The sequence below is a fragment of the Thermobia domestica genome, chromosome 4 (assembly GCF_964235325.1).
Source record: "Thermobia domestica chromosome 4, izTheDome1.hap1.1, whole genome shotgun sequence".
Lineage (NCBI taxonomy): Eukaryota > Metazoa > Arthropoda > Insecta > Zygentoma > Lepismatidae > Thermobia > Thermobia domestica.
This window is the reverse complement of record NC_137457.1, coordinates 37,221,713-37,247,456: the sequence shown is the minus strand read 5'-3', so window position 1 is coordinate 37,247,456 and position 25,744 is coordinate 37,221,713. Positions and strand designations below refer to the sequence as shown.

At 34.6% G+C, this 25,744-nt stretch overlaps 1 protein-coding gene across 1 annotated transcript in view; it reads left to right on the top strand.

Annotated features, from left to right (window-relative positions):
• Window positions 1-25,744, top strand: part of LOC145683294 (uncharacterized) — a 130,499-nt gene that overhangs the window by 48,251 nt on the left and 56,504 nt on the right. Inside the window, exons 5-6 of the mRNA XM_081754653.1 lie at window positions 664-780; window positions 12,803-12,946. Coding sequence (XP_081610779.1) covers window positions 664-780; window positions 12,803-12,946 — 261 coding nt within the window. The remainder of the gene's footprint in view (window positions 1-663; window positions 781-12,802; window positions 12,947-25,744) is intronic.

Sequence of the window (25,744 nt, the reverse complement as noted above, 5' to 3'; positions counted from 1 at the left end):
CTTTTACAATAAGGGATTTTGTTTTTAAAATCGCATTTTATCGACTTTTCTCTCCTCAAATGCATGAGACCCTTCAAAAGGCAAATTCATTCCAAAGAAGACGAGATGTTATTCATGTTCCTACAATGAGTAGAATTTATGCTGAAGTTGATTGAATAAAAATTGACTAAAAATGTATTGTCCGGAGAGAATTGGTAAATCGGCTAGAGAAAAAAGACACATTTTCTTCGGACAATTCTTCGTATATTATTCTCTTGACAGTGAAGCCGCTTTTGGTACTATTCGCATGTTCGTGTCGTGTATCTTAGAGTAGATATTCGCAATAAACCAAGACACTTTTCCTTTCATTTTCGTTCTCCAACTTTGAGCGGTAATTTTCCACCTTAGTTATATAATACGGAAATTTGACTGGAACAGTTGGAAACATTGATTTCTTCGAAACAAATTAAGGTATGAGCATTTATCATGCTATTCGTCTCGACGCAATAGCTGCTCGGAAAGCAGTTTATCCTTGTTCTTTGCTCTATCATAAACTAGACAGACAACACATATCTTTCTAATATCTGCTTTTTTCGTGTGTAGCTGTGGCATGTAGGTACAATATTAAAGTAATGAGTTCGGTGGAACAGTACTCTAATTGTGGCAATGATCTTACTGTTCCAGTGAAATTGGAAAATGTTGGTGACATTTTTGAAGAACAATTACAGCAACTGGAAACTGCATTTCAGTCGGAAGAAGTCAAGCACATCTTGGGTGAGGGTGTCACAGTAATACTAGAAGGTGAGATTTATTTTCTTTTCGATTTGTATGCAGTGCTTCTAGTGCGTTTATATTTCATTCGTGCTTTTATCAAACATGCTTTGGTGATTTTGTGTGTTTCTGTACAATAAATAATTTGTTTAATGCCTAACCGCGTAGTAAGTGCACACAAGACTAGTATTTGCGCATTGATTTTCATTGGTGTTGTTCAAGGTAAGAAGGTAAAAGTGAACGAAATGTATGGTTTTATTAATTGAATAAAGGAAAAAGTCATGGTGTTTGTTACTCGGCTATTTTACAAATACTGAGTTAATCTACACTCTGTAAAAGACTCCTTGGTTTTATAATACCTACAGTTTGACTATATATCTTTTATGGAAAATTAATTAGGTAATTCGAAAGTTAAAATATACTTTTAAAAAATCTGGCTTTCTATTTCTTTAAAGCTGCGTCCAGTACTTGATGAGCTATAGAAGTGTCCTATATAAAATATGGCATGCTAATTTCTAAAATGTTACAAAATCCTTTTAATTTATACAATTCAAAATTCATCTAAACTCTATTATTACTAATACTTTAGAGTACACTAATTAAAAATAAATTATTTTCGATTTGAATGCTTTTAAATATGTTGGCTGTATTTAGCAACAGAGTTAGGTCCGTCTTCTAGCTACAAAAGTAGGTTTCTTGAGTTCTCGTCCCTTCTCAAGCTTCGGATTCTCCCAGGGAAGGACGGAAATTAGAAAATGCACTATCATCAATGCCTAGACACCCTACGAGAGCCAATTCGTTTTTGCCCTGTAGAGTGCTGGTATATTTTCTCATGCAATGTGAAAAGACAGTCATACGTATACTTTCAGGCATGTTATGGTTGACAGCATCCAGAAGAAGAGAAAATGTGTATCTGTTGCATTTATTGAAGTGAGTACAGTGTCCCGATTCACGTACTTTATTTAAAGTTGTTTCAAACTTTATATAATTTAATGATAATAGGAACTTGAGACAGTGATTGTTAACATTTGACTTCAGAGTGAAGATTATACTCGTCTATCTGGCGAGTCTGAGAAAACCAGTAGAAAATCTCGGATCAGGATGACTGATGTCAAGATTTAAACACGGAACGTTCCGATTGGTTAGTGGCAGTACTGACAATTCGCTTGCAAGAGACTCTAGAAAATATCTGTGTACTGCATAGATAAAATATTAGTCTAAGAAAGTTTCCCAAGCTTCATGTGTCAGCTAGAGATAACAAATATGAAGATATATGACAAAATATCTCTAAGGAAAGCGTTTACAGAAGGAAAACTCATATTGCTACTATAGCCTATAAAGGGCTGTGATAAGCCATGTGGCGAACTTTCAACTATATGAACCCTGCTAAAGATTCTGAGAAAGAATTATCCCCTTCTGCCTGACTAAAATGTTTGTGAGGATGCAAGAAACGGACAATTTTATAATCTTTTTGCCTTATCTTATATGCACACTTTCATCACATTCAGGCGCTCCCAAAGATTTTCTAATAGTATGCAATAAATATACGTAGAAGACTAGAAATGAAATAATCAATGACAAAAAATTGCAATACATTGTGTTAGAGCAGGGTATACTAGTACTTCACATGAGAAAAAATAAAGGGGAGGGATTTCTTCCGAATAACTGTGACTACATTCTATGTTCACACTTGTTCTGTTATGACTGATTATATATTATAGAAGGCTTTCATTAATTTCGAATAGTTGTTCGTACCTATCGAGCCATTTTTGCTTGGTGAAACCTTCTGAATTCTGCATTCCTCCTTTCACGTGCTCTTCACGTACCACACCTAAGTTAACATGTGTCATGCAGAAGGCTAAAACTTTTGTTTAAAACAAAATGGTTGAAATATGTTAATCTGATTTTGTAGATGAGCCCTAAACGAATACCTGTTCGATTTCTGTATTTGTTAGGAGATATGTAATGTATCACATATAGATATAATGTAAATAGAGAAAACCCAGTCTGTTTTCCAGGACTTTCTATAAAATAAAAATATCTTACATAGAAAATGTTATATCATATACAGGGTGTCGGCAAACCTGGAAGCCACAAAATATGAGAATTTCTGAGGAAACAGGGATAAGTCAGGAATTTTACTAATTGTCAGGAATTGGGATTTGTGAGGAATGAGTTTTAAAAACATTTAAAAGTGAAAATTTTAAGATCATTTCAGCTGATGTTCAGTACTTGTTTTATAATTGGCAATTTCACACTTAAATTATATGTGTATTTTCCACCAACGTTGTGTAACAAACTTACGGCTTTGCGCGATGTGGTTTTCTTTCTCCTTGTGCATTCGAATATCATATTGGGAAATCTTCCACTATATGCAGTTGAATCAACGATGCAATGAAGAACGTATATTTTCAATTTATTTCTTTTTCTTTCATATCAGATTAGATTTTATAGGATTTTCCTTTCTGACAGTGAGTGAAGAAAGCAATTTTATAACAAATAAAAGGAGTTTGGAATACTGGTATTTAAGCTTCCAGCTTTAAATAACTGGTGTTTAAGCTTCCGTGTTTTCATTGTAATGTATTTTAAATTCGCAAAAAGTCTTATTTCGAAAGCGTTTATAAGCTTACATAATTAGGTGATAGGTTACACGTCGTGTATGCACCAGGTTATTCTTAAATATGGAGTATGTGTAGGTATATACACCAAATGCACTTTCTACGTTGTGCTTGAAAGTAATGTTTATTGTTATACCTTTATACCACCATATATATTCATTGTTCATAATAATTGCAAATTTGAAATGTTTTACTAATGATGAAGCGCTTCATAAGATAAAGAAAGTAAATTGTTTATTTTCATTTAAAATTTTTCTGACATTGAAAATGATACAGCAGTTTCCTGACAATATTTACTTCGCATTAGTATAAAAAAAAAATTTCCTTCTTACACTCTATTTCTCTCTCTCTAATCATTCTTCGAGGAAACTTTTTGTAGGCTTTTTGTGTGTCGAAGGGAAATATCAAATGTTATATAGATCAAGATTATTTCAGACAGGTCGTGTAAAAATATTTTATAATTGGAATACAGGTATTGAGAATGTGGCAGAAAATCTGTTCTATTCTTTAGCGACATGTATCCACGGAGACCCCTAGTTAACATCCCTCTCCAAAAGTACGAATCAAAAACTGGATTTCTTTGTTTAGTAGTTTACTGTAAAGTGAGTGAAAAGAAAAACGGATGGTTTGAATTTTCGATTGAAATTCATTTGTTTTCAGTATACTGTGGAAGTAACAAAGTTTCGTGATGTGCAGTTCCTGTTTTAATGTCGGCATGTTCTAACCATCAGCGAGAAAAAAGTCGTAAATGGGATCTCCATCTTGCTCATATGTTGCTCTTCTGTATCTTGTGTTTTGGCAAAATTCCTGGGTATGGGAACTATGCAATTAAACAGCTTCTTTCTTTTTGACGGTTCATTATCAAGTGTTACAATGCATGGAGGAAACTAATTCAAAGGATCGATTGTGTTTCAGATTTCACACGTAGTTTTTCGCATATTGACTCTTACTTGGATAATTCGATGGGGCATTTGCTAAAGCGTTTATTTTTATCACCGAAGTTCCTTCGTTCTACTCATGGGTTTGCAATACGAGTATTGTTGTTAATAAACACCGACTGTGCGTTTTTCTCGGGTTCTTCCGTTTCCTCCTCTATTTACGTTCATTTAATTTTTACATCATTATCTCAGTAATTACCATCCCTGTTTGCAGGAAGTTAAACTGATGGTTTACGGTGGAGTATAAATGTTAAACAGTGAGGTTTCGCCTTAACTGGAAATTACTTTAGAGAACTGTAAAAATACAAATTTGAAAATATTGGCCCTTTTCATCCATGTAAATATTGACTCTTTTCATCCATTAATATATAGACTCTTTCCAGGCAAGATTTTATGTAGTTCTTTTTCAGGATTAAACTGCTCTCTGCTTGATTTCTAATCTGGGAATGTTTAATTTCTCGAGAGTATTCGTTGCAGGAAATTTTGTAAATACCCAAATATAGGAACGTAATACTTTACATAAAGTAATAAAGACATTATTACCAGGAATTTCAAATGAATAAATAGCAACAAGTGAGTAAAAGTATACGCTTTGTTACCGTGTATTAACCATGAGATCATGTTTCAATGTTACCGTGTATTAACCATGAGACCATGTGTTCAATTGCACCAGTTTCATTTCTTCCGTAAATCTGAATCGCATGGTTAAAATGCTATGTCTAACAGCATGTTAAAGTAATTTTACATGGTAGAAGTGTCATACTTATCCAGACTGACTGGACACTCTCCTTTCCATTTAATATCTCGAATTGCAAATATTCCGGACGCGTTATTGAAGGTCTTGATTTTTCTATGAATTTTGATCATCTGGCGATACTGCTGTCGTGATCTGAGGAGAAGTTACTTTCCACGTACTTACAGGAGATTGCCTTAGACCTAGTTCTTCAGTAAAAATCTCGAAATGAATTAGTTAAGTAAATAAATTGGAAACACTCAGTTATCCCAAATTGCTAACCTACAAGGCGGAATTCGAATTTTAACAAATACAACAGGGGAGAATGAACCCATAATACTTTATATAAAATTACACGCAAAAAGACAGGCGATGCTGCAAGCGTCAGAGGATAAAAACATATTATCAATCCTTAGGACAAAAAAAAAATGTTGAGAAATGGATGAGAGTTCTTTCAAACGATGCAAACACTACAGGATTATCTTCATTCATTAGAAGCAGCACAGGATCGTATGAATAGGAACGAATATTTGCAAGCAATGTATTCCTTTTATAGTCAACTTTTCTTTGTTCTGTCTATGCCTTTTACTGAATCAAATACCCTTGATGTAGCTAAATTCTCTAGCCATTTGTAGTCCATGACTAAACCCTTAACTACAGTCAATAATAGTCCTCCTAATGTAAACAAATGGCTAAAGAAAAGATTGACACTCGCTTTTATCTATTAGATATAGTTGAGTTAAATTATACGTCGTGAAAGGAAGTTTTAACACACAATATACAGTATACCTACAGAGCTCTGCTATAACATTGCAGAAAGGACTTTTAAAATGGGTTAAGTGTTTTCTTTATAGTTCTTATATATAACAAATCAAAAAATGCGGGTAAGACGCTCAAGACCAATTTTCCCAAATACATTATAGCATGTCTTCACTGACATTAGTTACGATTCCGACGTGGAAAGAATTTTTGAAACCGGTTTTAGTAGATTCTGAAACTTGCTTATTGGGCAATCGAAATGAAATCAACCAATGACAGTTGCTGACAAAATTTAGTTTTCTTTAAATTAAGTTTTTATCTCAGTTTGAACAGCATCTAGGGAGTCGAAAACGGTAATTCATTTATTTTATAACCGCGCACGTTTTGTCGTAGCCATCATTTTGTATAGGCGCCTGAACACATTTTTAACTTTGTAATGCATTTCGTCAAAGTCTGTATCTTTTTGTTTTTACGATAATGAGTGTAAACCAAAACAATATGAAATATAATGGAACGGACAATTATTGTTATGTCCTGTGCACATTGAGATGCACTTCAGAACGTCGGTAAAATCGCTTTGAACAGTGAGATTGAAAACCTAGAGATTGCAATTTTGGAATGTACATTTTGAAAAGAAGTAAATTAGACTCGCCTTCAATTCTTTGTCTACATAGAGATAGGTAATAGTCAACGTCACAAATAAGTTCCAGATCTGAAAAACTTGAATTTTGGGGGGAATTTTTAAACATAGCAAATTTTCGAAAATCGTGTATTTTCACCATCAATATATCAGGTGGGACAGAAGTGAAAAATCCTAAATTTACACAAAATAGACTATATTTGTGCAGCAACAAGTGGGTAGAATTGCATCACTGAGACTCGAGCAGTTTCTGAGTTATAAGGGTATTCTTCTCTGGGACTTAATGTCATGAAGCGCCAATGGAGTGAATATAAACTTCGTAGCAAAAGTCAAATTAATACGACAGTAATGTTAAATTAGTAAACTATGCATAATTTATAAATCATATATTGTCCAAAAATCAAAGTCGTCTGTTATTTCTATTGTACCTATAGTGCTACTTTGAGACAGGGAGGTAAATAGTTGACTTATTTGTCTACAGAGTTTGTCACTCATAATGAAAGTACGGTATGTAGGAGTTGTGAACTTTGTGAGTCTGAGTTTCCGGTGAACCTTAGTGATTGACACCCCCACTTTGTCATTTGTATATAGATTAAAAGAGGTTATTGGGCCATGGGGATGGAAAAAGTGATCAGAAAGATCCTTATTTCCCTGACTGATGTCTTCAATTCCCCAATTTATCATTTCTGTCATAAATACAGATTATGGTATCATTAGGTGCAAATGACAACATGTTATGTTTTGGATGTACTAATATACTGCAATCAGTAAATTCATCTGATCGTGAGTATTCATACCATCTGATTTGTGTTTTTGTCAGAGCTACAAATCTATTATATGATCTGGTATTGATAGTTCTTTTATAAGTAGCAAACTTCGAATTTCTTGCTATTTGATCGCACTTCTTTTGATGAAACATAGATAAATTGTATGCCTGAGATACTATATCAACACACATTCTGCACATCTGTTAAGTTTTTAAAATCGTGAGTTCACATCTTTACAACAATTTATAACTTAGAAACTACTCTAGTCTCAGTTGTGCAATTTTACTCACTTGTTACTTCGCAACTATTGTTTATTTTGTGTAAATTTTTCACTTCTTTTTTACTGATATATTTGATAGTGAAAATACACGATTTTCAAAAATTCGCAAAGTTTAAAAACTTCCAAAAAGTCAAGTGCAAGGTACTCACGTCTGAAGCTTGTTTGGAACGTTGTACACTACCTAGTCTCTATGCAGACAAAGAATTGAAGGTAAGTTTTACTTATTTCGTTTCAAAATGTACTTTCCAAAATGGTAATTTCTAGGGTTTCAACGTCAATGTTCAGAGCTTTTTCTTCGACGTTCTAAAGTATGTCTCAATAGCACAAAACACAGTGTTGTACATTTCATTAACTTTCACACAGTTTTGGTTTGAACTAATTATCCTTAAAACCTAAAAACTTACAGCGTTCAACGGAATCCTGTGAAAAGTGCAATATACGCCCAGGTTCCTAAAAAAATGGCCGCCACAAACAAACCTGCAACAAACAAAAAATAATGTATACACGTTTTCAACTCCCTAAAGCTTGTACAATCTTAGGTTAAAAGAATAAATTTTGTCAAGAGCTTTTGACTTGGGAATTGGCCGATTTCATTTGAATGAACAACTATATATATAATAAACCAAGAAATGACGGCCCCAGAGACCTAGGGCACATTATACGGAATAATATTTGGTCTAGGAATTAATTCGTGCGGTTTTACAAAAGATGGCGTAACTAGCTTATTGTCCCATAGTTTCGTTGATCCAAACATGCGTTGAAAACTACTGTCATTGAGCATCTTGTTTAGTATATGTCAGTTGCTTGAAGCGGAAACAACAACATTTTTTCTTCAACTGAAAATGGCGCATTTTGTGCCTGATAAAGTGTTTTTGCGGGGAGTTATTCTTCATTGCTTTAACATGAAGAAAAGTGCTACCGCAAGTCATCATATTTTAGTGGAAGTGTTTGGTGACCATGCTCTAGCTGAGCGAACGTGTCAGAAGTGGTTTGCACGGTTTAAAAGTGGTGATTTCAGCTTGGAAGACCAAAAGCAATTTGGACAGCCAAAAGAATTTGAAGATGAAGAATTGAGAGCATTGCTTGATCAGGATTCGTGTCAAACGCAGGACGAACTTGCAGAAGCATTTGGAGTTGAGCAAACAACAGTTTCCAAACGTCTCAAAGCCATAGGAATGATTCAAAAGATGTCTTATTGGGTTTCACATGAATTGAAAAGAAAGACGTTGAAAGAAGAAAAACCGTTTGCGAATTGCTGCTTCAAAGACAGAAAGGAAGTAATTTTTGCATCGAATTGTAACTGGTGATGAGAAGTGGATTCATTACGAGAATCCTAAACGAAAAAAGGCCTTGGTGAAGCAAGGTGAACCAGGTCCTTCACAACCGAAACGAGATATTCATTGTGCAAAGGTTATGCTGTATATATGGTGGGATTTGAAACGTGTGGTGTACTATGAACTTCTGAAACTTGGTGAAACTATTAATGGACACCGCTATCGACAACAATTAATGCGTTTGAAGCAAGCTCTGGCCTGAAAACGACCAGAATGGAATAACAGGCATAATAAACTTATTTATCAAGATGATAACGCTCGACCACATGTCGCAAAACCGGTCAAAACCTATTTGGAAAATGTCGGATGGAAAGTGTTACTCCACCCGCGATATTCACCAGACACTGCTCCGTCTGACTACTACTTGATCGATTGCATGAATAACGATTTGATTGGACAGCGGTTCACTTCTTCAGAAAATATCGAAAAATGGATCTTTGATTAGATTGCGTCAAAAGATGAGGAATTCTTTCGACACGGAATCCGTAAATTGCCTGAAAGATGGGAGAAAGTAGTGGCTAGCGATGGACAATATTTTTGTTAACGTATTCATTTACTTTGTTTTTGAAATAAAGCTTCAATTTTTATTAAAAACCGCACGAATTAATTCCTAGACCAAATATATAGAGTATTATCATTGGAATTAGACAATCTTCCCAGCAAAAAGAATTTTTGAAATCAGTTTAGTATTTTCTTGAAAGTTCTTATATATAATGAATCTAAAAATGTCGGGAAAGCCTGTGTCTTTCGTTAGCATCTATTCTTTATGGTATGACGTCACGAAAACCTATCAACCAACTACTTGCTGTGGAATGAAATCACACACACGGGCTAAGACAGTGGAAGAGAGAGTGAGAGAGAGAATCATAGATCACGTGGGCCCGGGTTGACCTTTAATTGGTTCCCGTTGTTCCTTCGAATGCATCGATTAAATCCACTTCAGGCAGCCGGGCAAGAGTACAAACAGTCGCTTTGGTTGCAATAATAAGGCTACCATGGGTTCGCTGTCTAATATATATGTTATTGTTTCCGACCGAAACGCTACACGTGAAATGTTCGCGAATTAAAAATTTTTAACGTTTTCAATATTTCCGATGTTTTATGGCTACCAGTTAAAAATTTTCATGTTAGATTTTCTTGATAACTTGGAATATGTAAAACATGAGAAACACAATTTAAATTTACGATTGTAGAAAGCGGCGGCTGAAGTCCAAAGTATGAAAGTACGAAAAGCATGGAAAATGGTACGCGACCGTATACAGTCGTTATAAAAGGATGGATGAAACTTTAGATGAATTTTTCAATATAAGGCTTCTACAAAGTTCACAGGTCAAAATATCTACATACGTACAAAATGTGTGTGTTAGTATACTTTTAATATGTTAATAAATAGGTAGCTAGTCTTAACCAAATTATATAACCGTTTTGCTGTCCAAACATCTGATAATTTTATGATAAAAAATTGATTTCATGCCCTTAGGGAGGTCAAAGGGAAGAAATTTCAACTATTTTTATATGTTACCGTCTCCCATTAGGAGCATTAGTGGGATATATTTTCGGATTTAAACGGTATCGGAAGTGTCACTCTTCATCTCCGTGACCCCGAGAACTTTGGATTGGACATTAATGTCGGTAATTTTCAATCATTATATATATATATTATATGTATATATATATATATATATATATATATATATATATATATATATATATATATATATATATATATATATATATATATATGTATATCCTGCCCTAAGTTGCACCTTCAAAGTGAAATGATAAAAAGAAAAGATTCCAGGCCTGGACGTCATTTCTATTGCCAATTTGATTGAGATTGCTCGGCTGATTCAAAAATTAATAAGTTACAAAAATGGTCACTTTCAGTTTTTATAGATATAGATAGATAGGTAGATAGATAGATAGATAGATAGATAGATAGATAGATAGATAGATAGATAGATAGATAAGCCTGTGTAAGCCTATGAAAATAGAATGTGATCCAACATTAGTAGTGAGGCTATCTGCTCAACTAAATTTTAGAAATTGAATTTTTTATGCACAACTTATGTGCGATAATATTGAACCAAAGCAAATTAACTTTAAATAAAGTGACATATGTTGGGATGAGTATGTTAAGTTTTCAAGGCAAAATATCAAGGCAAAATCGGAATGTGTTACACAGGCAAGGATTTATATTTACTATATTCAAACAAAAGATAAATACAAGGACATGAAAAATGATATTGATTACTTCAACACAAGTAATTACCCTCACGATAATAGATAGAAGATACCACAGATAAATAAACAAATACTTGGTAAGATGAAGGATGAGTTTAGAGGCACAATTACCTGACTTTGTAGATTTAAGAAGTAAGATAAACTCTATGAAAGCACTTCAAATGGATATAGCAGGTAAAAACTTTAAAGGCAAGTTTGATAATTAAAAATGTAAATAAGTTTAGGGTATTAAGAAAATATTACATATAAAGATATTACATGTAGCGAATATAATGACTGTTTATTCAACCAAAGGAAATATTATAAGATGAATTTAATCAGAAGTTATAAGAATGATATATATAGAAAAGGAGCAAATAAGTTAGCATTATGTGTATAGATGATAAACAATGCGTTTTATAAGATTGAACAAGTACTCTACCATGGGGTCATTATGTTTTATATCATACAAGCCTATGAGAAGAGAAGTCTGCTAAACATAAGTAATAAACTTTAGCAATTGTAATTATGCGGAAATATATGAAGAAGGAAAGTGCTCTCGTAGTTAGGAGTCTTAACAACTGAGGTTGAATGTACTGTACTTATATATAATGTATCAATATCATTAGTCGGGAAACCCTATATTACTTTGCCTTGCGTATAAACATGTGAACGAAACGAAATATACGTGTATTCGTTATGCTTCGTTTCTAGCAGCTAATGCGGTCATTAAAAACGCATTCTGGGATCTGAAAAGTTACTTATATTGTATAGTGATAACATACTGATTGTTCTTAACAAGGTGAATACCTTGTCATCACACAACATAGGCCCACTGACTTTCTCACAGCAAGTTCGGCAATAGTGTGCTGTGCACGCGTTGGCTATCGGAGATCCCAATATCCAAAAATGCTACACTTGACGTACTCTACAGGGCAATTAAATTAACTACATTTCCGAATACGGTGGACATTTACCATCCTCTGTGCCCGTCAGTTTTCTCGGAATTGTTCCGTTTCCCCCTACGTTTCCATTCCAACAATTCTTTTCACATTTATCGACATTCATTAATAATTTGTCTCTTTTCGCCTAAAGTCATAACTATGAGGTGTAAAACAGAAATATTTCGTTTTATTTTTTGTATTACCAAATATTATGATTTGTGTTACCGTTACTGTCCGAAGGCAGATTCGGTCTACTTATCCAACGTAGCTAGGCGTTACGACTATAACAGAAATAAAGTAGTGGAGAGAAGGGTTAGACTGAGAATTAAGATTATATACCACGTACACAAGAATTTACACCGAAATTATCATTAACACCAACCTAATAAATTTAAATCTTCGATACCATTCAAGATATTCTTTAATATATTTTGTGCCACGATTCTTCTTCTACGTTTCTCTCCTTTCGGCTAGCTGGCGTAGCCATGGGCCGTAAAGCGTAAATTTTCTTCTTTCACGTTTTTATAAGGATTGAAAGCTTTAAACCACTTTCAGTACTGTCTTAATTGACCATATACATTAATACTTCGCTCTTTCAGGAAATAAAAAAAGGAAAAATTTCATGATGTCATACTTCTCAATAAGGTATATTATTTCTGTAAAATAATATTAGAATAGTTTTTCAGTTTGTTGAATTTAGTTAATAATAATTCCTTCTGCACTAGATTGAATTATTGCGATGAAGCTTATGGTACATTTTGACCTTGATATCTTAAAAATGCCACAATTTTTTATTTGGTTCGTTTTTCCTTTCAGTTAAAAAACTGGAAGCAACAGTCAATATTATTCTACTGGTTGAAAAGCATTCTGTATGTGATTGTCAAACTGATGGCTGTAATTCGCAAGATAGTAGTGATACTATTTATCTTCCAACATTGGCTGGAACCTCCAGGCAAGCAGGTAACTGCAGTTTATATTATCTTAGTGTAAACATAAGATTAAATGTACTTCTACTTTAGTAATTGAAGTTTATTGTGAATAGTAGAGTATTCATGTGACAGCATATGAAAATACGAATAGAGAGTAACCCATCCAAAATTCAAAGCTTAAACTAATTCCTATAGCGTATTATTCAAATGTGATTATTGACCTCTGTGACAAAAGATTCTTGACTGAAACAATCACAAGACATCTATTGTTAAAGTTGCAAAACTATCATGTCAGAATGTAAATGACTACATGAGAGCAGATGTTTTTATGTATGATTAGAAAACTTAGAGAAGGAGCCACGTTGGCTCAGAGGTAGAGCGCTTACCACTAGTTCGGGGGTCTCTAGTTCAGTACCACCTCATGCTAAATCGGCTTTGGTGTTGTCAAACACCTTATTCCTGGGTTATCTCGGGGCTCTCCCGGTTTTTTCCCAGTTTCTAAGGCAAGTGGCTGGTGTTTTTTTTAATTTATATGAGTTTCTTCTCATAATGATAGGTAATAATCCCTTCAATATAACCGTTAGTATATGTTTTACGAGCTAGAGACTTTGCAGTTTAGGTGCTAAGTGCACATTATAAACTAAGTGTTACGTATTTCCGATGTTCCTGAAAGTAGGTTTGAATTAAAGACCAACATAACACTGTCATCCTTACTTGTTTAGACGTGTTACTAATTCTTTATTTATGTATTTATGATAATTCAAATCATATGTATTTTCGAAATATTAGAAATAATTATATTAAAACCAAACTATTGTGCGAAGATAAAAATATATCCTTGGCAGAATGTAAATTAAAAACGAGGATTTATTCGCCTTGGCTTGAAACTTCCGTGAATTCTCAATGTTACATGTAAATGTGAATGTAATCATATGAATATAAATTTTTTGGCCTTTGCGAAGCAGCGTATACTAATCTTCCCGATGTTTAAGAATACATGAATGTATCTACTTGAATTTGTTGCTCTTGATAACCAGGTTAGGATAAGATTCAGACCGGAGTGTTATGTCTGGAACATTGTGTAGCAATGTAATCAAACAGTTTTAATTCTTGTAATTGAACAGTTATCAGTTTTGAAGAAAAATCACAGAGGTAATATGTACATCTCAAACGATGGCCAAAGTTGACATCTCATCAGTCAGAAAAGGAGGATGGTGTTCGTAGACATTTGAGGAGATGGATCTCATGGTGAAAACCATCTTTACACACTATTATAGAATTTGGATTTAAACAATCTAATCAATACGTTATAGATATAGTTTATTATTGATTTTAAGGTAACTTTGAATCATTGGTGTACAAACAAAGTAGATTTATCATTCAAATTGCTGATAATCCTCTGTTTCTCTGTTCAAAATGTGCAGCTTTGTGGTTCATTTAACGTTGATCTCTTGCTGATAATTTGTTTTAGGTGTGTATCGCACATAGTTGTCAATATCTATATGAAATTGATTGCGATAAACTTCCGTGAATATGTTGGAACAGTTTTTGTATGATTTGGAACGTTTACATTTGCAAGGCTTAAAACACAGAAGCGTGTCTGCAGTGGTGAGAATCATCTTCAGTATTTTTCTCCTCAATCAAAGTGTCACCACAGATTCAAGTTCACGAACATCAGAATATACTCTCCAAGACTCACGCATCATATTAATACATAGCTCACTCGTAAAAGTGATTTGTGGTACAGTGAACGCATTTTGCGGTATTATTTAAGTTTGTACCTGTTGAAGCGCCCGAACATTAAAGATGGATATTTTGACTACGTTTCTACGATTGACTTGTCGCCTTCATCAGTACAAGTGCTTCCAGAAATATTATTGTTGTTTGTACAATCACATTGTCGGTTACATACTTACAATATATACGGTACAAATAAGGAAATTAATTGTCTTCTTGGCAATGTCTTCTTTACTTCAGAATTGACACTTGAAGGATTAATGAAAACATGTTATGTGTTTCTTTCTTGCTACGTGTATGTTGGTTTCGCTTCACGTGTGCTCAAACTCGACCCTCAAAGCTTGTGAGAATCGTTAGCTCATAACAGTGATCATATGACTGAACTCTGTGTCATATTTATACTGATCAAAGTCATCAATTGTTTCAAATACGAATACTATCCTATTGATTGACTTTTTAAAAAAATCATATTTCGTTCCTACTAATTATCAAAACCACCATATTTTCGAACACTATGATTATGGAAATATTTTTAATTATGTTAAAGATTGGTTCTATGTCCTCTACTTTTCCATTTGTTGTTACGAGAATGTGACATTAAAGGGAAATTTTTGTCTATTTATTTAAGTTGAAAGCATATGAGAACGGATTCTGAATTTCTTTACCGGAATCACAAGAACGGGAGTATATTTCACATTATAATTAAAGGTAAGACGTTTCCTATACAGTGGCAACAGTGGGCATTGTATATGACTTTAATGATAATCTTTTACATACAATTCATTCATACGAGATTATGATATTGTTACATACTCGCCAACAAGGACGAAGGATAAATTTTGTCATTAAATTTTAAGTATATGTTTAAGATAGTAGATGACTCTAAAATCTATGTTTAAACTAACATTCAATTGCAATAAACGGAAATCGGATTTGACTGAATTAAATCTCACCCCGTATACTACCGCCCAACCCTTATTGACGTCATAGGTCGTAGGTCAATGACCTTCGCCAGGGGTCAATGACCTTGGGGTACTAGGACCACGCCTTCTACATTTGGCAGGGGTACATAGGGACACCCCCTCAAATTTTGGAAATTGCCAAATCTAAGAGTTGGGTACGGTAGTCAAGGACAAGATTACGTACCTCTATCAATACTGGGGGTCCATTTTGTTCGGTTTTATGGGTAAAAAATTGCAAACAATTTAAATTTCGGAGGTTTTACACCTAATTTATCCCCTTTGATCAGATGTTAATACCTCATATTGTTATGCAGAAGAGGGATCCACTCCCTTTTATAAGACAGCGGTACATTAATGCGCCAATTTAAATTTTGTGGAGGGGTACCTTGGCCTACCCTTTAAATCTTAAAAATTTTCCAATTTATACATTTGGTACAATAGTATAGGACCTCAATATGTATCACTATAAATTTGGGTGGTTCACATCGTTCCCTTTCATGGTTAAAACATTGTAAAAAAATTAAATTTCGGAGGTTATTGACCCCTTTGATCAGGTTTTGTTACCTTGTAACTTGGATATTACCCAATTTAAACATTTAATATATTACTATAAAACCCTAATATGTATCACCATAAATTTGGGTGGTGCATTCATTTCCTATCATGGGTAAAAAAATTACCAAAAAATTAAAATTGGAGGTTATTGACACAATTTATGTTCTTTAGTGAGGGCTTTATTATTTTATACGAACATATGAATGAGTTCAGCGGTCTATTTTTTATAGAACGCATGAGTGCATTGATGTTTTCATCTTAAAATTTGGTAAAAATACATTGACCCACCCCTTAAAGTTTAAAAATTGCCGAATTTTGTATACTAGTACTAGGCCCTAACAAATATAATTATAAATTTCGTACCATTTCATTGGTAAAAAATTGTTATAAATGTAAATTTTGGAGGTAATTGAACCTTTTCAATAAGGATGGATGTGTACAGGGATTTATTTCCTTTACACTTTGATGTTTACTTTTTAAAATCTGTTGGGTACATAGGACCTTTTCTTAAATTTGGGAATTACTAAATAACAAAATTTGGAAAACGTTTCCTAGATACCCTTTGTAAATGTTGGTGTCCCTCCCATCGCCAAACATTCAAATTTCGAGTGATATTGACCTATTTTATCTCCTTGATACGGCTTTATTATTTAATGAGTCCAGAATTTATTACTTTTTCATAAGACAAAGGTATATTTTCGCACCAACCTTAAATTTCCGGTGGGATACATTTGTTTTTGTTAAATCAATACTTGGTAATTGTTAGAATTGGATGGTATCCATTTCTTTAGGTTGGTTTGGTATGTTTCTCTTAAACTTTGGAGGATAAATTGAATGTCCGTTTCGTAACTATTTAGAACAAAAACATTTGACAACAATGTTTATCATAATGCAATAGTACACGTCAGAACATGTTAATACCACGTCATCAGCTTTACATCATATATATGCATCGTTCGAGTTAGTATTCGTGATAACGTCATCATGGTTACTTGTCTACAGTTTCTAAACACACGTGATGTGATGAAATTATTTACAAAGGTTGCTGATTTACAACAGAACGTATCTTACAGAATCGTAGCTAGCCAAATGATCCTACAAAGTTTGGATTAAGAATTTTAGTGAAGTTGGAAATGATAGGAATATAATCTTCCGAGTAGGATATTTACCCCTGGAATCATCAAAGCAAAAAGATCTCTTACGTTTCTTAAACACTGATCGTGTATCTTTATGCTACGATGGATTCCTGGGTCGAAGTCATCAATTTGAATTTAGTGCCGCCTCAACTGTGAATTGATTTTGTCAGCATAACGTCAGCAATTGTGATCAAATAATGAATTCAAACATCAGCAAATTCCTTTCCAATGACGTCAGCAATAACCCCATGAGTTGTGATGAAATCATCAGTCCAAACGTCAGCAAAATCCGTTTTAGTCTGTCAGCTATAACTCTTGAAATCATTCGATTAAGTGCGTTTTAGGAGGAACGATGTTTGCTTCTAACGATAGAAAATTCCTCTTCGCAAGCTATTATCCGATAAATATATCTAAAACAAAACATGCGATGGTTGGTATCCGTGCTATAACATTTGAACCTGTTATATGATTGGACAAAACTGAACAATTTGGCGTACAATTGAACTTTGAAAAATGGCAGCTATTATGCACACGTATCGACCAAATGGATTATTATTTTCGTGATGAGGTAAATGTGACTATAGTCAAATCATTAGACTCAAATCATGAAGTGGTGCTTGAGAAGTCCTGGAGAGGAAGATGGTGCTGTTACGTAAAAAGAGTCCAGTGCATGAAGTTCGCAACATGATGTATTTAACGCAAAGGGATTGGACGAAAGTCATTAACGTATTCCAGTGTGTAAAACATTCAGTGGAAGTGTGCAACAAAACAAGTATATTCCTGAAAAAGTACTATTTTGAAAAATGTGTTATGCATACTGTACAACATGTATCTTCAGAGTGCGATGGTTGTCAACACCGTTGATGGATTCATACCTTTATTGATAAACATTTTATTTGTGATCAAATGGACATTCAGTTTCCAAATATCGATATTGCAATATCCTTTAGATTACTTCAATTGGAATTAAAAGTATACGCTAAAGACAAACTAGTGCAAGAAGTTCAAAATACATTTTATCGATAATATCCAGATCCTTTCTCTGGTATGGATGTGTGTTATTAACCACTGCAACATAATACAATGATCCATTTCAATGATTTGTGTTTTTCATTTCAAGTAAAACCCCATGTTCTGACGTGCACTATTGCATCATGATAAGCATTGTTGCCAGATATTTTCCTAGACAGTTACAAAACTGTTCTTTAACAATGAATGCAAAATTAAAAAAATTGAAACAACAAATTTGAAAGAAAAAATTCAAAATAAATTTTGAAACAAAAAAATTTCAAACAAAATTTCGAAACAAAAAAATTGAAAGAATATTTAAAACAAAAATATTAGCCGAAAAGATTTTTAAACGAAATGTCGGAACAAAAAATTTCAAAAAAAAATTCAAACAAAAAATATTCACCAAATTTTCATAGCAAAATTTCAAACAAAACATTTTCAAGCAAAAATTTTCAAACAACTTTTCAATCCAAATTTTTTAAACAAAAATTTCAAACGAAAAAGATTCAAACCAAATTTTAAAAAAAGAATTCAAAAAAATTGTCAAAAATGTAAAACAAAAAATTCTTCAAACTAACCAATTCAAACAAAATATTTGAAAATAGAATGTTGAAAACAAAATTTTCAAACTTAAAAATTTCACGTTTCACGGTTAACCATCAAACTTTATCCGGTTTTAACAATTCGATTAACAAATAAACGGTTTTGATCATATTTATCAGTGAGTGCAAAACGTTGAACGAAAATGTTCAAACGAAGATTTTTAGAGAGTAATGGGCAAATGCTAAACAAAAAATTAAACTCAATGCAGCAAAGATTTGAAAATCATCAACCAATCAGATTGCACGGAATATAGTAATCAGCCGATCAAATTATATTATCAATAACTTTGCTAGTGACCAGCTTGCATCACGCTTTGGCTAAATTTCAAAGTATTGTATCATATCAGATATCACATTACCTTTAAAATATCAGTCGTAAGATTCAATAGAGTTACCTATCACATTTCTAAAGCTGAAACAAAAAATCAACCACCACCTATGATTTTAGACTATGAGCTGTGAATAAAGACCCTAACCCTAACCCTGTACTCTACCTCATCAAGGTCAATCACGTGGTACAACATATTGCTTACGTTTATATTTTGGCCCATAGTCTGGAATATTCAAGACAAATAATACAATTTCATTTGGACTATTTTCAATTTATCCTACAAAGTTTTCAATCCCAATTTCCAATGGACAATTTGAATCCCACCATAGGACAATAACTGACCACGTGATCATACTAATATTTCACAGTGATTTACCCAAACAATAGGATACCACCCAACTCTAAGAGCAATTACCAACTATTGATTTGACAATAAGAAATGTACCCCAAACAAAATTTAAGATTGGTGCACAAATATACCTGTCTTCTATGAAAAATGTAATAAATCCTATGCTCATTCAATAATAGAGGCGCATCAAAGAAGATAAAATAGTTCAATACCCTTCGAAATTTGAATATTTTCCCACAAGGTGTATACCATCATTTACAAATGGTACTAGAAAACGTTTAAGAAATTTAAGAAATGGTCCTATGTACCCAGAAGATTTTAAAAAGTGAGCATCAAAGTTTAAAAGAAGTGAATCCCTACACACATTCATCTTTATCAAAAGACTTCAATTTTTTCCAAAATTTACATTTATAACAATTTTTTACACGAAAGGGAACGAAATTTATAATCATATTTGTTAGGGCCCTGTACTAGCATACCAAATTAAGCAATTTCTTAATTTAAAGGGCGGGTCATTGTACCTCTACCAAATTTTAGGATGAACTTTTCAATGTACTCAAGCCTTATAAAAAATAGACCCTTGAACACATTCATATATTCGTATAAAATAATAAAGCCCTCATTATAGATAATAAAATGGGAGAATAATTTGCGGAATTTAATTTTTTATAAAATTAGTATCCATGAAAGGAAACGAATAGACGACCCAAATTTTTGGTGACATATATTAGGGTCATTTAGTACTACACTAAATGTTTAAATTTGACCAATATCCAAAATATAAGGTAATGGAACCTCACCAAAAGGGTTCAATAACCTCCGAAATTTGATTTTTGGTAATTTTTTACCCAAGATAGGGAACGAGGTGGACCACCAAAATTTATGGTCCCTAATATATATTAAATGTTTAAACTGGGTAATATCCAATATATAAGGTAACAAATCCCTCCCCCTCCCTTTGCAACCCTTCTTTTTGGTATACCTGGTACTGATTATTAAATAATTCTGCATCATATTCGCCTTTGTTAACCAAGATTCCGTCAGAATGATTATATTATATTCATCACTAGGTGCCAAAAGACCTTCCTTAAATTCACCACATTTACTATTCAACTCTCTAACATTCTGATAGTAAATAGAAATCAAAGTACCTTCACACATTCTTTACAACAGTGACGAAATGCTTCCTCTTATTTAATTACAAAGACATTCCGATCATTCCTAGTTTTCCTCAATTTAATTACCCCTGAATGGTCAACCCGTAAGAATGCATATTGTTCTTCTCTCTGCAATTCTGTTGCCTGACGAAACAGACGTTTGCAAAATGACATATGAGAGTGATTAATATATATTACCTCATTTTTCGCATAACCAATTTGACATGCGTCGAAATCTCTTTTGACTTTCCGTTTTTCCATTAGCTCATCCTTAATTTTACGATGCACAAATTTTACAATTATGCCTGTAGTTTTCTCATGGCGTCGTTTCTTTAACCTATAGCATGCTTCTATATTTTCTTCCCTGATCTAACGGCTTCCCTATATTTTTAACCATTCCATAAGTATAATTTTCGCCTGATCAGGTACATCATGAATTTCCACATATTTCTTCTCCCATATTGTACCAGTTCGTCTGAGTTTGCAGTTCCCTTACTTGCTTTATGAGTTGTACATTTTCGGAAGTTAATTATTCTATCTTCTCTAAATACTTCCGTGATTACCAAATTAATATTCTCATCAAGTTTTCATATACAAGGTTTAAGGATTCGCCCAACACATTTTCAATTCTAAGGTTATCTTTCTTTAAGTCAGAAATGTCCACTTCAAATCCTGTAAAAGTTATCACATATCTGTTAAGCTAGTTGTTTGGCGAGTTAAACCATCTCCACTCTGCATGATTTTCAGCCTTTCTTTTAAACACGCTTTTCACCGACATTCTCTATTTTCGACTTTCATAAATTGTACATCTACTTTCGTAAGTTGCGCACACTTTATATGATACAGGTTATTGCAGTCTACACACACGACTTTAGAGCCTATATCCTGGCTTGATACGTTCTTATGACATTTCTGATAACTACAAGCACTCATCCTGATTTCGATAGATCGAATCTTGACGTTGCCTGAGTATGCTCCGTGTAAAAAAGTTTCCAAACCTGAATATTTTCGTTTTTCTTTTGTTTGTTTTGTTTGCAGAGTCGCACAGTAACATGTTAAAACACACACTTCTCATTTTATGTTTGTGAAACATTTAGTTACAGAAATACATATAAGTACCTACTGTGTTCCTGCAACTAGTAGTTTGTTTACATGTTGTAAAAATGCCCATGAAATACACAAAATATAGTAGGAGCGAGGGTCACCACAATCTCATCGAAACATGACCAATGTTGATATATCCGCAGTTCGCAGGTTAGACATTGAAGGCGACGTTTCAGACGAACGCTGTCTCTTAGCTGGTAGTGAATTTCTGACACGCTCAGCGTAGAATGGGTGATCTCGATCAGCGGGAAGCATTCTAGATTGTGGAGGCATGGGAGCACTCTGAGGCTCTGCGATGTCCATTTCCGTAGGTTCGCTTTTAAACCTTGGTAGAATAAGCCGAAGGGTCGACAAAGACGGGGGGTAATCTTCTATGATGACCTCCCGTCGAAGCTCCAGTGATATCAGGAGTATGCGCCAAAGAGATCTACAATGTGACCAAAGAACGAACTATATGAACCAAAGACATGCACAACGATGTGTTGAAAAATTATGTAGGTGTGGTGATCCGTTTTGATAGCCACCAAGGAGGTAGGAGGAAGTTTTCGGATAGACCGTAACTCTGCACACTCTTGGAGAGCAGAGCTCATAGGAATGACACAGAAACGTCTCCGGGATATGGAAAACGTAGGTTTCCAAAATGCACAATAGCCACGCTTTGCGGTTGTCGCTAGCTAAAACGTTTGCGAACGAAAGTATGTAAGGTTTTTCTTTTTTTAAGGCTAGGCGGAGGCTAGCATGCTTTAAGTGGGCTACACCCTCTTTTAGGGAAGGGAGTTGAGAGGAACATTATGGGAAAAAGGTATGGGTGTTTAGGCTATGGTCTGTTACTTATTTATTTATTAATTTTTCTTATATAACTTATTAGTGGAAGGACATTATGATCTTTGCGATCATAAAATACTTGTAGGCGAACTGGAACATAAATCATGATTATATGTGAGAACAAAACACTACATGTAATATAATATACGAAATATAAGATGCATGACTACATATAATATAGAATATAGCAAGAATGGTGAAGAACATATACTGTATGACAAGCGTGAGAAATTAGACAACAACATGGAAAGTGAAGGTATAAGTAAGAAATATGTAAATCATGACGAAAATGAGAGATGAGTTGAGGTGTACTTGACGCCACAACACGACACAAGAATTGTTAGAAAGACGAATGCGGTTATCTTCTGCCTAGGGGCTGCTCTACGCCAATGGAGACGTGGTGAACCATGTTAGGGAAATTGAATCACTGTGCATATGATGGAAATATATGAGGTACATGAATATGCAAACGATAATCTTGGAGAATCTGTAGATCGAGATGGTCGGGAGGGACTGTGTAGCAATATAAAGTAAAGAGAAGAAAAAGTGGAGTATAATAGTACCGTGCAGGAGAGGATTGGAGTGCAAGATGATGCATAGTTTTAAACAACAGAGGACGGTGTTGTGTGCAGCGTGGAGTAATGAATTTTAACGGAGAGTTGCGAGATGGTGAGTAAGTATAGGAAATGATATTAAAGAATATTCATCTCAAGTTGGACTCGGAGAGATATGCGGAAGGCGATGCGGAAAGCATGTCTCTCAAAACTGGATAATTCTGATACTGTGAGTAAAGAACGAAAATCCAGGCTGGAAAACCGTAAGCAAGAACTGGGCGGAGGAAGGCCTTGTATATGTTAAGAACTGTGTGTGATTAGAGACCCCAGGTTGTACCTGTTAGCCGTTTCAGGAGGTTGATGAAGTTGTAAGCTTTAGTATTTTACACGGTTGAGATGTGGTTTGCACGTTAAATGATGATCGAATAGTATGCCTAATTATGTAACGGTTCGGGTTGGAACGATGACTGTATTATGAATATGGAGTGTCAGAAGAGATATATTTCGGCGGACCTTGGAACGTTTACTGGGCGGAATGAATCCAATAGCTTGGGTTTTGGTGGCATTAGTCTTTAGTTTCCATTTAGAACACCAGAGCTTGAAGCAATTGATGGCTATTTGTAATGAATTATTGATGTTGTGAACAGCTTTGCCAAGTGCGAGGAAAGCTGTATCATCAGCGTACTGAAACAGATGGACGTGAGGAAGAAGATGTGGAAGGTCTTCAACGAAAAGGATATATGATAGTGGGGAAAGAGCGGAACCTTGAGGAGCACCGCACACGGGAAAAATGGGATGTGAGAGCTGTTCGTTAATGGAAATATAAGATATACGACAGACAAGAAAATGATAAATGAGGCGAATGTATGCCAGCGGAAACTGAAATTTGATGAGCTTGTAGATTAGCGCCAGATTGCAAACCTTGTCAAAGACTTTCTCAAGGTCGAAAAGAGCAAGACACGAAGGTTGAATGGAGTTTGGTTGGTTATGAGCGTGGTGAATCGAAGAAGCTGATCATTAATGGAGAATGAGGGACGGAAACCTGCTTGATGAGTCGGAAGAAGTTGGCGGACTTGTTAATAAGGATAGAGGCGTTTAACAAGAATATTTTGGTCAGAGTGGACGTCAACTGGATATGTCGATATGAAGAAACATCGGACTGCGGTTTACCAGGTTTAAGAAACATGAGGGTCTTTGATACTTTCCAGTCCATGGGAAGAAACCCTTTGCGTAAGATAAAATAATAAATGAGTGCCAGAAGAGTGAGTAATGTAACGGGTCTTTCTTTACTATGTGATAGGTGATAGAATAGAAACCTGGTTAGGTGTTGCGTTTGTGCTGAATGACACTGGTGACTACTGAGACTGTGATGGGATCGGTAAGAGAATGGTTGGGGACTGTATGAGAGATATGAGGTTGAAATGAATGACGGTTAAGATCGACTTGATTGACTGAATGTTGTTGGACTCTGAGGAAGTGTAGATAGTTTGGAGATAGTCGAATCGAATATGGAGAGTAAGAATGTATGCCACAAAGAACATTGAAGCGTTTCCAGTCGCGAGTAGGATGAGTTGTATGGGAGAGTTGATTACAAGATTTAACCCATTGTCGTAATTTGTAAGCGGAAACATAGTTGTGGACCGTTCATTGAAGTTGATGATGAAGTCTTAGATCTTCTGGATTTCAGGTGCGAAGAAATTCGCAGTAGGATTGGCTTGATCTACGGACTAATGCTAGATACTGTTGTGGTAGTTTTGGACGGTATGGGATTGATTCAGATTCAGGGATATAAAGTGCAGATGCCTGTTGAATGGAAGTGGTTATGATATTGGCCTGATGTGAAAGATCGTCTGGTGTAGTAGGAGCTTCGGAATCGGCCAAGGTGTTTTCGAGATACGTACGATATTGTGCCAGTTGGCTTTATCGTAACGGAGTGTGATACGTGGTGAAAATGACGATTTGACATAAGCCCGACCTGAATGATAGATTAGCTTGATTGACACATTATCACTGCCCATTAAGTCAGAAACATCAATAGTACATCGATTAATGATCGTATTTGAGGCTATTCCCATATCTGGAGTGGTATTGGTGATAGGGAAAGTACAGCGAGGAAGACTGAGAAGACTACCTGTGGTATGAATTGTGATGTAGTCAGTAAAAGAGGATTGATAGGCATTGGAACGGCTATGAAAGTTGACATCAGGCAAAATAATAAAGTGTTGGTACGTATTTGAGACGTATGAGAAGAACGCATGAGGTATAGGAAGACCGTGGCGCGCATTGATGGTGGCAAGAGTGTTGGCGATATTACGGAAATACAATGTGGTGATAAGGTATTCAGACAGATGAAAGAGGGGACAGTTTTGAGAGCGGTAAGGAATGGTGTGACGAAACCTTTTGCAGCTCCACCAATGGATCTGAGAGCTGGCATAGGGCTATCGTGGCGAAGTAATGTGTAACGTGATGTGGACCATTATGAAGTTGCTTTGACAAAGGTTTCATT